Source organism: Myxine glutinosa, chromosome 6 (assembly GCF_964187855.1).
Source record: "Myxine glutinosa chromosome 6, kmMyxGlut1.1, whole genome shotgun sequence".
Lineage (NCBI taxonomy): Eukaryota > Metazoa > Chordata > Myxini > Myxiniformes > Myxinidae > Myxine > Myxine glutinosa.
Genome location: NC_136266.1, coordinates 139,989,519 through 140,005,217, shown reverse-complemented (window position 1 = coordinate 140,005,217; position 15,699 = coordinate 139,989,519). Strand labels below are relative to the sequence as shown.

The 15,699-nt window shown below is 45.1% G+C and overlaps 1 protein-coding gene across 6 annotated transcripts in view; it reads right to left on the bottom strand.

Moving 5' to 3' along the window:
• LOC137430363 (synaptic vesicle 2-related protein-like) overlaps positions 1–15,699 on the bottom strand; it is a 173,349-nt gene that overhangs the window by 39,229 nt on the left and 118,421 nt on the right. For all 6 annotated transcript variants that reach the window (XR_013623870.1, XM_078780603.1, XM_078780606.1 and 3 more), the window contains one exon: positions 10,713–10,789. Coding sequence is in view for 5 of the 6 variants with exons in the window: in XM_078780603.1 (XP_078636729.1) it covers positions 10,713–10,789 (77 nt within the window). In the remaining variant the exon portion in view is untranslated. The remainder of the gene's footprint in view (positions 1–10,712; positions 10,790–15,699) is intronic.

Below are 15,699 nucleotides of genomic sequence, written 5' to 3'. Positions count from 1 at the left end.
ACACTCCGATAAATCTGTTAGGACGAGATTTGCTGTGTAAATTAAGCTGTCTAGTGCGCTGTTCCCCAGATGGGGTGTATTTAGAAATGCCCTCAGAGAATAGGTCAGAGGTTCTATGCATGTTGATGCGGCCCGCCCCAGAGGTATGGTGGTGGAGAATAGTTTCTCCTGATGTCAGAGAAATAATCGAACACGTAGTACAGCAGGAAATGAAAATCGACGAAATTCGAGAATGGATGGGGAAACAACAAATTAACCCTGCGGAAATTTTTGATCTATTACATTGTACAGCATACTGTGACTCGGAGGGTACGAATGAGAACTATGCAGGAGAGGTGGAGGGAGAGTTGGGGTGTCAGTCCAACTTGATTGGGAAATGTATGGACAGGAGCGGAGGGTATCAGAGTCTCGGTGGAGTTGACGGCATCCCAAATGGAATTAACGCAACTTCAAAATTGTTTGGTTCCACATGTTTCAGCAACAAATGCGATGGGCCGTTGGCCAGAAGATATAGGGCCGATGATTGCTAGCTTAAAGCAGCACTGGACAGGTCAAACCATATTGGCCAATGGGGGAACGATCACAAAGTTGGCAAATCAGGAAGGGTATTGATGGACGGGGATGTGGCCGACAATAACTGGAGTGTTTGAGCAGGTCACACGACAGTCCAGTGAGAAAAAGGTCCTGCAAGATACCACAGACAGCAAATGGGAGCGCTTGAAACAGGTGCATCCGTGACTGTTGACAAAGCACGATAATGACGTCGGGAGGATCCACCAAGCAACGCCCGTTTGAGTCACCATTGGTAGTCACCCTGTAGAGCCTATCCTAAGGTACGCCAATACCCCATTAGACAAGAGGCCGCAAAGGGTATTGCCCCGGTAATTGACGCCTTGCTAGAGCAAGGTATCCTGGTTGTAACGCAGAGCCCGTGTGACATGCCGATCCTTCCGGTAAGGAAACCCGGGAAGACGTCATGGCGTTTTGTGCAAGATCTCAGGGCCGTAAATAACTTAATTGAAGGAATTGCCCTGTAGTACCCAACCCCACCACCATTCTTGCTACAGTGCCTCCGGAGGCAGAATGGTTCTCAGTGATCGATCTGTGTTCCACCTTCTTTAGTGTCCCTATGCATCCAGACTCAGTTTTTGTTTGCATTTACATATGAGGGGTCAACAGTATACGTGGACCGCGTTGCAACAGGGGTTTTGCGATAGTCCGATATTGTTTTCTAGGGCGTTGCAACAAGACTTGGGGGACGTGGTGCTGCCTGCACGATCGACATTAATTCAGTATGTTTACGACTTGCTAATCTGCGCTACCACCAAGGAGGGATGTTTGACGGACACAGTCGCCTTATTGATGGCGCTTGGGAAAAAGAGCCACAACGTTAATAAGGATAAATTACAGTTTTGTGAGCCCAGTGTAGTTTACCTGGGCCACACCCTGAGAAAAGGAGAGGGAACTCACCAGGGAACGCAATGAGGCGGTTCGAGATATCCCTAAGCTGCGGACGAAACGTCAAATGCGCCAGTTCCTCGGTACTGTGGGATATTGCCAGGAATGGATAGCCGATTTTGCACCCGTCTCGCGATCCTTGCAGGATGCGGTGCTCAAAGACACACCTGCACAGGTGGAGTGGAGTGAAGAACGATTACATAGCTTTGAATACCTCAAAAAGGCTTTAGCGGACGCTCTAGCATTAGGCCTCCCAAACTATGAGAAGGCATTTGTACTTTATGTGCATGAAAGAGGGAGGTTTGCCCAAATAGTGCTGACCCAGCGACATGGTTTGAAGATGAGTCCGGTGGCATATTATCGTTCACGGTTAGACGCAGTGGCGTGAGGATTGCCGACGTGTCTCAAATCCGTGGCGGCAACAGCATGGGCGGTCCAGCGCACGGAAGCAGTCGTGCTGGGACACCCACTTATCCTTCGAGCACCCCATAGTGTAAAGGCAATTCTATTGCAGGCAAGGACACAGCATTTGTTGACAAATCGGACTTTGAAGTATGAAATTACACTGATAAATGCAAGTAACATCATGATTGAGAGATGCACAACCCTCAAGACAAGATGATGGCGACGCACATGACTGTCATGAAGTAATACAAGCCACTACGGCTTCACGCGCTGACATGCGAGGCATTGATTTTGACAACGCGGACCTCGTACTGTACACAGATGGATCAGCTGCACAGGCCGTGGACGGTACAATGCGAGCAGGCTATGCAGTGTGCACGAACCACAAAGTGGTGACACAAGCACGACTGCCGAACACATTCTCAGCTCAGAAGGCAGAGCTGCATGCACTGCATGCATGTAAAATAGCAGAAAAGAGAAAGGTGAATATTTTCACCGACTCAGTGTACGCTTGGAGTGTAGCACACGATTCCCGGGGACCGTCCCAACATTTTTAGTTCTTTTTGAATGAACTTACTACTATAATTCAGCTTTTACTCGTGGCCGTAGACGATTGACTACTATAATTCAGCTCAGCTTTTAATTGTGAAATGGGCCCAGCCCGGCCAATGCGGCCTCGGCCGGCCTCGCCACCTAGCCTATAACCTTCCCGGGGCCCGTCCCGACATTTTTGGTTCTTTTTGAATGAAGTTACTACTATAATTCAGCTTTTACTCTCGGCCGTAGAAGATTGACTACTATAATTCAGCTCAGCTTTTAATTGCGAAATAGGCCCAGCCCGGCCGAGGTGGGCCTCGACCGGCCTCACCACCTAGCCTAAAACCTTCCCGGGGCCTGTCCTGACATTTTTTTGTACAAAAACGTTTGTATGCGTTTGTGCGTTTTTTGTACGTCTTCTGACAAAGTCCCGAGACTTAGTTGGTGGATGTGAGGTGGGAGAGCCACAGACGGAGACCTGCAGTTTTCCAGAAGGAACGACGCGTGGACGAGCGCTGCTGGCCGCTGGAGCGTGCCAAAGGCCAAGGGTGAGCGAGACACACAGTGAGGCCTGCTACGCGGGAACGGGTGGCTCCTGCCAACACCAGAGCCGCGTCGGGACTGCGCGCTCGGGGCCTGACGATTGCCGACGATGCACCAAGCGAGTTGAGCCAAGTGCACCGAATAACCACACATTATTAGGCCATGGGCTACTATAGCTGGTCGTGCACCCTCCCCCCGCCCCCCCACAAACCTCCGACCCTATATTTTTCTGATGCCATAGAGTGTCCTGAACATGAAATCAAATATTAACATTGCATAAATTTGGATGAACTTGTCATTTGGGGCCAATGTATGGGGGTACCCTCAAAACGTGACCAATTTCGCTTCGTGTCGTGATCCGTTGGCACATTTTCATATTTTGGTGAATTATGGGGTAATTTGTAAGTTTGAGACAAATGTAATATGAGTTATTGGGGTACATATTGGGGTACATACACCCCTTGTAGATATCCGGCGCATCACATAATGATATGTGTATTAATTTACTTTCCCTTTATTAATTATTAGGTAAGTTTTATTTCAGCACTTCATTCTTCATGTTGGAACAGTTTAGCTCCGTTTCACTTCCAGCTTAAGTTTTTGGACTTGGCGTCCAAGAATCGCAGGCACAGACAAGGTTAGTTAAGCTTCACTTGCAGAACTGAGAATGATTAACCATATTATTTAAGCATATTTGAACTAATATTCCACCATATTTCAGCTGATTCCAATTGCGATACAAATCATTGACATTTATTTAAGATATATTTTCATTACACGAGTTCTTAAATGTGATAATTCTTCCTCATTATGAAATGTATTCCTTCACGCCAGATGTGCACCAATTGTGAATGTTGTATTGTTTTGTTTATTGCAGATCCAAGCCACAGTGTAACCTACTAATACAACCAGACAATGTTGCAAGATTCTGCTGATACTCGGAATCCAACTGAAGAGGATAGCCCGGCTCGCCCGCCATCGGAGAGAAAACGTGATGGCAGTGGTAAAGCCTCGACCTCCAAACCAAGATGCGTAGTCCATGTTCCAGGATCAAACTGTAAGCCACTGCAGTTGTTCGTCAGCATGAAAGATGGTGATAAAAGACTGGACAAACTGAAAGAAGTACGATCCCTTAGATTGAGCCAACCAGTTGATTCCGTACACAGAATGCAACAGGTGTGTGACCTCATTCCTGATACATATACAGACTATGATGGATATCATCGTGAATGTTACCAGAGGTTCACCATGAATCTTAAACGCATGAAGGTTCCTGCAGACATGCCTGGAACATCCAGAAGAAGTCGGCGATGGTCAACTGAGAGTGTTAACGTTCTCTTCAAGGCTGATGGTATTTTCTGTAACTCTGAAGGACGCAAGAAAATCAAAGTGAAAGGCAGCTGGTCAACCGAGGGAGCATCTAAATTTGAGTTTGATGGATGGAGAAGAGTTCTGGAATCAGCTGAGCGGAAAAAACCACCTTTAGAGGCCATTTCTCCCCACAAAGCGGGGGTTGGCCTTTTTCGGGGACCGTGGTTGTTGTTGTTTTTTGGTCCCCTTTTTGAAGCAATGTTTTACGGCCGGATGCCCTTCCTGCCACCAACCCTTTTTACGACAAGCAGGGAATTACCAGTGAACTGGTACTCAATTAGCCGACGTCGGAAGGATGACAGGCTGAGTCAACCCCCCTGGCGTTAATTCAGCAATCGACTGGGATTCGAACCCAGGATCCTTGGATCCTAAGCTGGCACCCTAGCCGCTAGCCCAACACCAGAGCTGAGCGGAAAGCGGACGAAAAACTGTTGACTAGGATCAGGGGCCATGATTTGTTTGCATGTGAGGCACAGTACAAGAGCTGTCGAGCCAAGTACATTATGGATCCAAAGCAATGGAGGAGTACTGATGACGAAAAGCGAGCACAACAAGAAAATATTGAGTTAGCACATAGGACAGCATACTCGGACATGTGTGAGAAGATTGACAAAGACATTATATGTGACAAAAAGATTGTCAAGCTGAGTGAGCTCAGTCAGGAGTACATCTCAAGTCTGGCACATACAGAATTTCCAATCCAAGCTACCGCAGCAAAAAATTGAAGGCCAAGCTGGAGAAGGATGTCAACTATTGTCGGAAATTATCGTTCTGCAAACTTGATAACAAGAAGACGTTTACAGCATACATCGTATACAGCTCTAATATTGATGTAAACCGTGCTGTCCAGAGTGCATATGCACTCGGTTCAACAGACATGATCAAGGATGCCGCCACTTACTTACATCAGTTGATTCTGCACAGTTTTGAAGAAGCTGAAGAACTGAAATGGCCACCAACAGCAAATAACAGCAAAAATAATCAACTCAATCCTTCAAAGAATGTTGATCTGGGAACACTGCCCCCATGTAGAAGAAGTCTCAAGCAGCACATACGGCGGGTGAACTATCAGGTTGGAATCTGCAAGAGGGCTCACATTGCTCAAACAGATATTCCTGACGTAAGAGTTGGCCATGGATGGGAGCTGAAGGATGGTAAGTTGGAACCACTGTGGTACACAGGCGATGTTCTGCCACAGCAGCTCATCAATATCATGGACGAACCACTGGATTCTGACGACGTGGACTCAGATGCAGAACTCCAGCTGCCAGACATCCCAGGTCCGTTTGGCGGAGAAAGCACGGACAGTGACCAAGAATGACAATGTTCACCAATGAATGTGCCCGTTTATTGTTTTGATTGTTGGGTGATAATTTGATCATATTGGTAATGAGATTACTTTCGGCCAGCTTAACCCTTTATATGCCCGTTGTACAATTTGGTATACACTTTTTTCTAAACCTTTTTTTTTTTTTCAAGTTGAGAATGTAAATTCTTATATCATTTTCGGATTTTTTATAGCAAACGCTAATGTTTTTCATGAAATGATGGTACCAAAGAGACGATTATAAGAATGTAAGGACTCTTTTAAAATGTTGTATTTGAAAGCATCAAATTTAGTTATGTCTATGATCATGGTACAGGAGTTATTGATGTATTGAATCATAGGAACGCATTGTCCTTGCTTTTCCATGTTTGCGCTATTAACGTGTGCCAAGTTTTAAATTGTCATAACTTTGTCAGTTTATGTCCTAGAATGATAGTTGTGGTATTGAATGGTAGCGCTTGGGTCACAGTGTAGTTTACAATATGATTTGAACTAATAAAGTCTCACAGATATACCTCAAACAAACTTAATGTAGAAATTTGATTATTTTTGTGATGCGCCGGATAATATTCTATAAGGGATAATATTATATATGTACCCAAAATAACTCATATTACATATGTCTGAAACTTACTTATGAGGGTTTGAAACGAACTGACACAAGCTCAGCTTTCATTTGGTACCTTATATGTATGTGTAGCTGCTATAATGACCACATAATTCACCAAAATATGAAAATGTGCCAATGGATCACGACGCGAAGCGAAATTGGTCACGTTTTGAGGGTACCCCCATACATTGGCCCCAAATGACAAGTTCATCCCAACTTATGCAATGTTAACATTTGATTTCATGTTCAGGACACTCTAGTCTAGGGCATCAGAAAAATATAGGGTCGGAGGTTTGTGGGGGGGAAGGGGTGCACGGCCAGCTAGTAGCCCAAGGCCTATATTTTCCAATGTTCTTTTCTCACTTCGTCTGTGTTATAAGTCTGTGTGGGGACGTCCCGAATAGAAATTTGATTTACCGTCGCGTTTCTTGTTACCGGCAATTCGTTTTAATAAATCCTTTCGTTATTTTCTGTACATTTTAAATCCGTGTTTGTTTGAGTTATTTTCCACAAGTTTGAGGACTGCGGTGGGATCCGTGACGGTAAGCTCTTCAGCCTACTCCCCTCCTCTTTCTTTCTCCGTGCACACATATATATAGAAATCCGCATTTGAGCATCGCCTTCGGAGTTTAAAAGCTCGCTATTGGCTATCCGTGATTTCTCCGGTATTAACCAAGGGGGAGTCATGCAACAATACTTTAAGTGTGACTTTCTTTGCTTTGATATTTTAGTGTCTGACGTATCTAGATTTTTTTGATCCTTGCTTTTTCTTACACCTCCAGTCAGAACAGTTTAGACCATATCTTCCCAGTTGCTAACAGGAACATCAGTCACTTTTCGATGCTTTTTCAATAAATTCTGATACCATAGTTTCTGGCCACAAATACAGCACTTGCATGGAAATAGTTCACCGCAAAACATATTTAGGCAGGCATTAATCATCCATTCTTACAACATGACCATCCCAACATAACCATGTCAAGATGGATATATTTGACACATGTTCGCATGTCGAATAAACGTCCACATTTGACATATATTCTGCACAATTCACATGAGCAATTGCATGGGCCAGGGTTGTAAGCTGGTGAATTGACAGAAAAGATGGCGTTAGAGGACACACGTTTCAGCAGAATAGAAAAGTGTAGGTAATACTGAAGTACAATAAAACTTACTCTGGCATGCTTTCACAAAGTAAGTTTATATAAAGCCCAGAATTTAATACAGTCACGTGAAAAAGTAAGTACACCCCATGTAAAGTTTTGACTTTTTCAATATATTTCAACATACAGCTATTCGATCTTCATTTCAATATTGACAGATAAAGGTGATATAATATAACAAATATCATGAAACATTTACATTTTGTAGTCCATTGTATAATTTAAATAAACATAAATGCAAATTTCGCATGTGGAAAAGAAAGTACACCCTTGGCTCTAATAGGTGGTATTGCCCCCTTTGGCAGAAACAACCTCAAGTAGGCGTTTCTTATAACTGTCTATCAGTCTGACATCGACTGGGAGAAATTTTTTCCCACTCCTCCATGCCTAATTCTTTCAGCTGTGCGATGTTTGAGGGGTTTCTTGCATGCACAGCTCGTTTCAAATCTCCCCACAACATCTCGATGGGATTTAGATCCGGGCTTTGACTTGGCCATTCCAGAACCCTCCATTTCTTTCTTTTCAGCCATTCCTTGGTGGATTTACTGGTATGTTTAAGGTCATTGTAATGTTGCAAGGTCCACCTTCGGTTGAGCTTCAACTTTCCGACAGATGGCCTCACATTATCCTCCAGCACCCTCTGGTACAATAAAGAATTCATAGTGGATTCTATGATGGTGAGCTGCCCAGGCCCTGAAGCAGCAAAGCTGCCCCAAACCATAATAATATTTCCACCACCATGCTTACAGTTGGTATCACGTTCTTGTGGTCAAATGCTGTCTTTGATTTTCGCCAAACATGTCTTCTGGTACTGTGGCCAAATAGCTCTACCTTTGACTCATCTGTCCAGAGCACATTGTTCCAGAAGTGCTGGTCTTTGCCTAGGTGTTCATTGGCAACCTTTAGTCTTGCCCTGATGTTCTTTCTGGACAGCAAAGGTTTCCTCCTGGCACACCTCCCATGTAGACCAAATTTGTGCAGCCTCTTTCTAATGGTAGACTCGTGCACTTTGACATCAACAGTGGCAAGAGCTACCTGTAGGTCCCGTGATGACATTCTGGGGTTCTTAGAGACTTCGTTCAGCATCTTGCGGTCTGCTCTCGGGCTGAACTTGCTGGGGCGGCCTGGCCTGAACAAGTTGGCAGTTGTTTGAAATCTTCTCCACTTGTAGATGATCTTCCAGACAGTCGAATGATTGATTTCAAATTGTTTGGAGATCTTTTTAAATCCCTTCCCAGACTCATAGGCATCTATAACCTTCTTTCTGAAGGCCTCAGAGAGCTCTTTTGATCTCGGCATGGTGACGCCGCACACTTCAACAAAGAGCAAACCAAACTAAATGTCTGAGGTTTAAATAAGACAGGTTCCTCCAAGATCCTCTAACGATGTTCTAATCATTTGCACCTCAGCTGGTGCACTTTTTTTTTTTTTTTTTTTTTTTGCATACAAGATCGAGGCTCGTGAAAGAGCGAACATTAATCACACAGAAAGACAAACAGACACATACAACAAATAACATCGGGAGCGGTAGACAAGATGGGGAGAGACGGGGAAGGACACAAACAAAACATTTGAGAGCAGGGACCGAGAGACATGGAGACATCGAGAGATCTGTGGGAGGGAGAGGGCTTTGGGGGGGAGGCATGTGAAGGGGGGGGGGGGGGGTGGGAGAGGTATAAACATATGGACACTGCCAGGACTTCCAGGAAGGAAGTTGGAATTTCAAACAAGGTGGATCTGGGGTGAATTAGTGGGGGTAGAAAAGATCAAGGTTTTGGATGGGGGAAGATAAGGGATGGTGGTGAACAGCTGTTTTAAAGACCTGGAGGGAGGAGTGGGATTGAAGGGAGTGTGGGAGTTTGTTCCAGAGGCGGGAGAAAAGAGGAATGAAAGAGTGAAGGTGAGCAGAGAGCCGAGATTTCGGCAGTTTAACCATCAGAGGTTTGCTGGCAGATCTTGTGCGACCTGTAGGAATATTTGGGGGACAGAGCACAGAGAGAGCTGGGGGAGCAAGGCCGGAGAGGAGTCGGTTGAAGACAGAAAGACCACCTACCTGCCTGCGGTGAGTGAGTGAAAGGCCCTCAGAGATAGCTTCATCGCGGGAGATTCCAATGATTTTGAAAGCTTTGGATTCAACAGCGTGAAGCCGAGCAAGGTGTGAGGCAGGAGCACCAGCCCATAGGGGAGAACAGTATTCCATTGAGCTGCGGATGAAAGCCTTGTATGTGGTGAGGAGCTCAGGTGTGCCGAGGAAGGACTTCGCACGACGGAGGATGCCCAGTCGGCGACTGGCTTTGGAGGCCAGCTTGGAAATGTGGTTTTCCCAAGAAAGATCATGGCAGATAGTGAGACCCAAAAGCTTGAGTGACAGAACTTCTTGGAGAGGATTGTTGAGAAAGTAGATGGGAGGGTTGTCCAGTCGATCTTTTCGGAGAGACATAGTAAGAGAGTGAGATTTGTCAGGATTGAAAGACATGTTCCACTTGTTTGACCAGTCTGTGATTTTGTCCAGGGCTTCAGAGAGTGAGGAGGCTGCAGACTGCCGATCTGAGGGAAGAGGAATGGAGCGGCAGAGAGTGGAGTCATCAGCAAAGAGATAGAGAGCCTGATTCTAATTTTAGGTATTTGAAGTGGTGATAAATGTAGGGGTGTACTTACTTTTTCCACATGCAAAATTTGCAATTATGTTTATTTAAATTATACAATGGACGACAAAATGTAAATGTTTCATGATATTTGTTATATTATATTGAAGCGTGGTGCTACGCACGCAACTTGTTTGCCAAAGAAGGTAAGCCACAACGCGTAGAGTCAAAAGAGTCTTTATTGTAAAGCTCAAACTGTAGCACTCACTGACTTGCTCGGGGCTGCGAGCCCCGTGTATATCCCGAGGCCACGCCTACCTCTCGGGCGTGGCCGACAGCCTCTTGGTGCACGGAATTGATGTCACCGCGCCAGCGAGCCATTGTGTCCGCCACAATATCACCTTTATCTATCAATATTGTTGAAATGAAGATCAAATAGCTGTATGTTGAAATACGTTGAAAAAGTCAAAACTTTACATGGGGTGTACTTACCTTTTCACGTGACTGTACGTTAAAATAATAAAGACACAATATTCCTGTACCAAAAGAGAAACTGAGATGCATAATCAAGTTGAAATTTGGGAAGAATCACAACCAATCGAAAAGCTTAGAACAAGTGTCAAAGGTCAGTTGTGGTGAAAAGAGCAAGCACAATGGTGCAGACAATAAGGGAGAAGGAAAAAAAAATGATGGAAAGGGACAAGTATGTTTACCTGCACAGCTGTTGTCCATTTTCATAAACTCAGTAGTGAGCAGTAGCAGGCCGTAGTAGGATATCGAATTCACCAGCCTGTTCAGGATACAAACAGAATGTGCAGAAGGTTACATGTTATGATGTATTCTGTTGCCTGGTCAGAACCATAAATAGAACATCACTCGGTATTGTGCACACCTCCGCCAGGCTGAACAGTTTACGTTTTGTATCCCACAGATAGGCCAGATCTGCTGACCTGAACCAAAATCTAATTATCTTGTTCTTGTCATCTAACCAACTCGTCCACCAACTTTTATCGTAACCAATTCACAACTTTTTGAAATATAATGCTATATATCGTTTTTGGCCCAATCAATCATTGTTGAAGAATCATTTAGAATGTTAAAAAGAAAAACCGATAGACTACCAACAGCGACGTAGCCAGGCTTGGATATGCTGAGTGGAGGATCGACTGTGCCCCTGTCATGTGACCACATCCTCAGCTCTGATTGGTGGACGTTTTGAGGGACATACATGCATACATCGGACGGACAGACAAACCCCAAGATATTTTACCATGCAATATATTGTTACGGTTTTTAGAACCTTCACTAGTAAATTTCAGTAAATGTTTCCCTTATAAATGTTCCCCTGTAAATATCCCCATCAATTGGCTTGTTGAAGATCGCACTGTAGCGGTTACCGGAAGCATGACAATTACCGTGCACCGGCCGATGACGCAACCGGCGAGCGGTCACGTGTCTGGACTCGCCCGGGCGTGTCCAGACTTGCCCTCTCGGGCGAACACTCGCCTTGCTTACCACGCCCCGTCGAGAGGCATGAATTACCTATTTTGCATACCACGCCCCGCCTGAGAGGCGTGACTTTTGTGTGTTCAGTTTGCGTGATAAATTGCCGCCCGTTCGAGGGGCGGATTCAGTGTGCTTTTGGGTTCTTTGGTTTTGAGCTAAATAAATAGCTCGGTGAAACTTCGTTCCTGTGTCGTCCATTTGGTCTGGCTTTATCGTGCGAGCACAGCTCCCACAGCACCCTAATTAGTCCATGTACAACACGTAGCGAACCATAGGACCTCTCCGTAGTTATTTCATTATTGTGTGTTTCAGTTAAGGATCTGTTCCCAATAGTTGAATCTGCGTTGCATTAATCAAATAAGATAGGTCCCTTTCAAGTCCCCCAATCGTCTCACACGCGCTTCAAAGTAGCAGTCGGGTGGCGTTCGCTGCTCCTTGCCTTGATTCGGTTGTTAGCCCCAAACCGCCATTGCGCACGGTCTCAAAGCCGAGGAAGAAGGGAGCGGGACCACAAGAACAAGGTGTGGCACGTCGACGCACCATCAGAGGTGGAGCCAGCGAGCCCTTACCAGCCAACCAGGGATGACGAAATACGATCACGGGCGTGGCTCTATGAAGCACGCATTGATCTGGAAGCGCGTAATATAAGCACGACTGCGAGCCATTTGAGAGAGTCGACTTGGGTTGGAGACGGCGCTTGGTGAGGTCTGGCTGAGAGAGACGAAGCTTCGCGAAGCCCTCTGACGAGCTGCTTCGAAAAGCCCCTACCGCCTGAGCGAATATGTGCAGCTGCCGCCGGGTTTTCGCCTCGAGCCCGGAGCGTGGACTGGAGCCACCCTCGACGCTGCGCACCGGCCTGGACCGTCCTACCCTGTCCCCTGCATGGACCCTTCTCCTTCTTCCAGTCATTCCTGCCTGCCATTCCGTGTCATGTAAGTCTGTTTGTCTGTCCTGGGCATTGATAATATAAGACTGTTTAATAGGGTGGGCTTCAAAAAATCAAAATGCAGATTTTCTCCGGGACATGGTCTATTTCTGTTCCTTTTGGTGTCAAAGGAAACCACACCAAATTTGAATGGAATCCAATAATATTTAGGGGTGCCACATCAGTGATGAATTTTCCCCCATGCAAAAATAGGAATTCCCATTTTTTGGGCTGTATATACACAAAATAAATACATAATTATATATATACATTAAATATAATATTAAAAATAAATATATAGTAAATATACATTAAATAATAAATATACATAAATACACATTATACATTATATATATATATACAATATATTATACATACAGTTTTGAGACTTCCTATGATCACTATCTGGGCAATTTTCATGCATGTTTTGTACAGGTTCCCGGGGTCAGGGGTATGCTTTTTTAGTGTGTAATATGTAGGCCTAACTTATTGATTGTGGCTCTTTTGTAGAGAGTGACCCTGTGGAGTAAGAATTAACAGGATTTTACCCACATTCTTGCTTATTTTGCAGATATGGCATGTGCTAGTACCAGTGTTTCATTGAAAACTCGGGCTCAGGATAATGTGTATCTCATTGGGTCCACTTCTGGAGATGCCATTAAAGGTGCCAAGCTCCCGACTGTGCATCAATCTCTTGTCCTGTTTTTCCATCACCTGAAGAAGGAGAATCGCACTGCCCGGGAGAGTGCAACCCTCACCATTGAAGAGGTTGTGAAGTTCTGGGAAAAAGCTCACCTACCTACAACGACGAAGCAGCACTGCATCCATCGTTTGGAAAGGCTATATGAAGAATGGAGGAGCCTCCAAAAAGGTGCAAAGCGGGGTGGTGCGACCCAAGAGAAAAAGGAAGCATCCTTCAAGGCCTCCTTGGAGAAGACGTTTGATCTTAGGCATGCAGATTCGGAGGCCATAATCACCAACCCCGAGGACACGAAGTTTCTTCACGATCAATTCTCAGAGAGGAAGGCTTCAATGGGATCTGTAGACACTGTGTTGGAAGCAAAAACGTTCTTGTGTGTTTGAAAGATCAGCAGCCACGAGATGATTATCGTGAACTCCTAGAACTGACTGTCATCTACATGGGAGGAATCCCACCTCGTGGAATCCGGATCATGGCTCCAGGAGCAATGCACAGAGCCAGATGGATGGCAAAAGCACTATATTCACTACAGGTGTTCATGTTTCGGTCAGAGTTCCACTTGACACTTCAAGAGGCGAGAGAACTCCGAGCCTTCAACATTTTTGTCTGCCTTGTGTATGTACAGGCTTGGTTTCGGGCTCCACAAGCTATTGAGGCTCCCCTGAATGACATTAACCTCTTCAAGAAGTTGGAAAAGTTTGAACAAATCAATCAGAAGATGGCTCAGGCAGCCTTGAAGGCACTTGGCCGCCACACGTGGTACATGAGCCCAGTACTAGTGGCATTTGCAATCTTTGACACCAGAATTGACAAAGAAAGCAAGATCAATATGATTGAAGCATTGAAAAATGACGGTGAAAACCCCTCTCCAAAGAGACCAGCTATCAAACGAGGAACCGCCCTGTCAATCGCTGGCCTCATAACAAAACACACCAAGCATTTCTTCAGCATCCGAGGGACCCCAACTGATTGGATGGATAAGGATCCTGGTTCATGGGAGCAAGAAACCAGCTTTCAGGAAGCAAAGAAAGCCGCCAGTGGCTTAGTCGTGGTGAACGACAGGCCAGAAAGGGGTGTCGAATTGATACAAGACTACAATAAGCTCCTTACAAAGGATGAAGAGCAAAAGCAAGCTCTGCTCCAAGTTGTTGCTGCTCACAGGAAGATGTACCCCGATGCCAAGAAGGCAACAGTGGTGAAACAGGCCCAGAAATAGGAGTTACATTTCTCATTATATTTGGGTTTTTTAATATTATGTGATATGGTGTCTCTTCATTTTATGAACTGAACATTTGGATTGTTATCATTGAATTTGAGTTTTCATAGCAATATAGTGCTATTTGTGCAGCTATTGTAACTTGTGTTTGCTAGAATACAAAGAAAGTGAGTGGAGGGTGGATTTTCATCTATCTATAATTCCAGTAATCTCTGTGTGTGTGTGTGTTTGTCTGTGTGTATGTCTGTGTGTCTGTGACCGCTGTTTCTCGACAACCACGGGTCCGATATACTTTAAACTTGCCAGGTATATTGCTGGGGACCTGAGGATGTGCCTTTTCAAGGTTTCATATTAATCGGAGAAGTAGTTACCGAGCTATGGCGATTTAGCCGTTCGCCGTTCGCTTTGGCTTTGCGAATGGACCAAACCATTTCATGTAAATAGAGGGGGGGGGGGGGGGGGGGGGGTTCTACCGTACTCGCAAGCCGTTCGCTTTGGACCAAACCATTTCATGTAAATAGAGGGGGGGGGGGGTTGTCACCGTACTCGCAAGCCGTTCGCTTTGGCTTTGCGAATGGACCAAACCATTTCATGTAAATAGAGGGGGGGGGGGATATAATTTTAGATATATATATAGTACGGGCATGCCCTAGTAAAACAAACTTCTGGTTTTGCTTTCGATCCATATATAGAAAAGTTTTGTAGACACCTTTAGTTTGAAGGCTGATGTGGCACCCCTAAATAAAATCAGATTGCTTTCATATTTGGTGTCTTTTCATTTTGGAACAAAAGGAACAACATAAAGCCATGTCCCAGTAAATATATTTTTTTAATTATTTTGAGCACCACCCTACTGTTTAAGGCTGCCCTGTGTATCTTCTTCTTCTTCGTTCTGTATATTACTTTCGTTTCTTCTTCTTTGGTTTTGGTGTACATAATTAATAAATGTCTGTTATTTCTTACCTTTGGTTTCTTCTTTCCCCCGATCGCTTTTGTCCTGTCTCCAATTGAGTACCTGTGGCACGATTTGGCCAACCGCAATAGTCGGGTTTAGTCCTTTGTTAATGGCTCGGATTGCGGATTGCTAAACCGCTCGGCAAATACCATCTTGTCCGTGGTTCGAGCGGTACTTGTCTCCCTGCTTTGCGGAGGGATTGGTAAAGGTATTCCGGAGAACACCTTGACCAATAACCCTGACCAATTTCACCCCGCAAAGGAGCGTTATAAGTACCAGGACTAGAGACGGCCAGCTTAACAGGCCAAGGGGATTAACCCCCCCCCCCCCTTGCTAAGGGGAGTGCCGTCTCTGAGATCCGTAACAATTGGTGTCAGGAGTGTGATTGGACCCGAACC